The 2,300-nt window shown below is 45.3% G+C and overlaps 1 protein-coding gene across 1 annotated transcript; it reads right to left on the bottom strand.

Annotated features, from left to right (window-relative positions):
* Nucleotides 1-729: 729 nt before the first annotated feature.
* LOC116508937 (zinc finger protein 281-like) lies at nucleotides 730-1,780 on the bottom strand. The gene is given in 3 exon segments (XM_032217783.1): nucleotides 730-882; nucleotides 885-1,097; nucleotides 1,100-1,780. Coding segments are annotated over 3 exon segments (1,047 nt in total).
* Between the last annotated feature and the right edge of the window lie 520 nt (nucleotides 1,781-2,300).

Genomic DNA, 2,300 nt, shown 5'->3' with positions numbered 1-2,300 from the left:
TTAAGCTACAAACAAAGTTGATTGGCCTACTACAGTATGCACAAACAAGACATACAATATCTTGTGCATTTATTTCCATAGCCTTGGAAATATCTAATCCAGGGCTGTCAAATTCGTGGGCCACAGGCCGGATGCATCACATGCTGGCCACACCCACAGTTTAGCAAAGGGGGGGAGTCCAGATACATCATGTGACACCACCGTTGGGTTTGACACCCTTGATCTAATCTATGTTGACATAACATTCTCCCTGGCTTGAAAAATCAGTGGAATCTTCCTTGCAATTTTCATTCCTTACATTGTTTGGATCTCTGATTAATTCCTAGAAAAAGAAAGAGCAGAGTGTTATGTCCTCAACTTACAACCGGCCACAAGTCCTCGACATACGACAGAGAGACAGCAACAGATGAGCCGCACCTGATTGGCTAAGGCATGACTGGCTGAGCATGGGCTGTTTCTGCGATCTTATTGGTTGCCTTGCTTGACAGCTCTAGTATAAATAGCTGTCAAGCATGGAAAGGTGCTGAACTGTATATATAGTTGAAGTTGGTTCATGTTCTGTTAAAAATAAAGCTGTTCTAATTACCTCAGCTGCTCCACGCTTCATCTGTCCATCTCAGATTCTAACACTGGTGACGAAGGTGGGATGCTGAAGGTCTTTAGCCAGAACAGCTAAAAGAAGAAGGGAAAAAATGGCTAGGCTTAGGGGGTGGTCTTAATGTGTTAGTTTTATTTTGATAACACTGCCATTTGAATGTTTCTACATGGCTCACTAACATCAGACATTATATTTGAATACCCTGAGAAATCTGATACTGAAGTCCTTACTCTATGGTCCACTTCTCCATTAGAGTTAGCAATAAAAGTCATTGGCACCCTGATTGGCTGCCCGTCTTAAACTGAGAACCAAATGCTTGTGCAAAGGTCTCTATCTGATATGTTGCTCGATGTTCTAGGTCCTTTTGAGGATCTATCTGGTTAGCTAGCTCCTGAGATGGAATGGGAAAGCTTGTTGAACTTTCTAGGGTTTTTTGTTCCTTCTGGCTATTCAGTTTTTGAGGTGTAGTATGAGAGCCTGATGAAGTGTCTATGTTTTTTTTTGATAATCTATCAGGTCATCTAGTTCTTGTGAAGGAGTCAACTGTTGATGGGTTGCCTCTAAAGCAGACAAATAAAAACCCGGCTGAGATCCAAGCAACATTCCAAAAGGAGGCTTTGACAATGCAGATGGCAACACTGAGGTAACAGATTGGCTGAAACCACACTCAAGTGGGGATGTAGTGTACACTTGTTTGTCTGGAAACAAAGTATGGTTATGGATGCTTGAAGATAAACTTACAAATTGAAAACTGGGACCAAAAGCAAAACCAGTGCTATTGGTTGTTCTTTCAAAAGCATGTTGGAGGTGTTTTGAGTATTCTTGCAACATACTTGCTTTGTCATTTGAAGCTGCCTGGGAGCTGGGACTCAGGTTCTCCTCTTGAATCATTTCTGTATGCTCTCCTGAAGCTTGCAAGTCCACACACTGCTCAGTGATGCTGAAGGGATCTTCTTTCTGACCTTCTGATTTATGAGAGTACTGATCTAGAAGACTTTGCAAAACTTCATCAGGAATGCCAGACTTATCATGGCAAGATTTGATGTCAGCATTAAGAGACACTGGGTCAATAAGAGAAAATGGGGTCTCATTGCCACGTGGACCAACTGAGGTGCCACCTATCAACCGAGGCCTTCCCTGAGTCAGGCCTCTCCTATGATGCTGCTGCCTGCCGGCCACCATCCAACTACCAGACTTAAGCCGAGCCACCACTGTTATTGGACTTACCTTCTCAGCCACTGCCGCCTCTCAGGGAGGGTCCTCCTGACATCACCCTGAGCTCCACTCCCAGGGGGGAGGAGCTACCATGGGTGTGTCCTGCCTCTTCGCCTGCAGCACCACTACTGCAGAGTTCTGGGCGGATCCGACGTCGGCCCACCTACTTAAATGACTTTGCTTGTGTCACATCCGCACATGCGCCCTCACTGGGGGGGAAGGAGTGTTATGTCCTCGACTTGCGACCGGTCTTCAGTCCTCAACCTATGACTGGCCACAAGTCCTCAACTTACGACTGAATGCTGGCAACAGCTGAGCTGCGCCTGATTGGCTAAGGCACGGCTGGCTGAGCGTGGGCTGTTTCTGCGATCTTATAGGTTGCCCTGCTTGACAGCTCTAGTATAAATAGCTGTCAAGCAGGGCAAGATGCTGAACTGTATATAGTTGAAGTTGGTTTGTGTTCTGTAACAATAAAGCTGTTCTAATT

This window comes from Thamnophis elegans, chromosome 5 (assembly GCF_009769535.1).
Source record: "Thamnophis elegans isolate rThaEle1 chromosome 5, rThaEle1.pri, whole genome shotgun sequence".
Lineage (NCBI taxonomy): Eukaryota > Metazoa > Chordata > Lepidosauria > Squamata > Colubridae > Thamnophis > Thamnophis elegans.
This window is presented reverse-complemented; position numbering and strand designations above follow the sequence as displayed.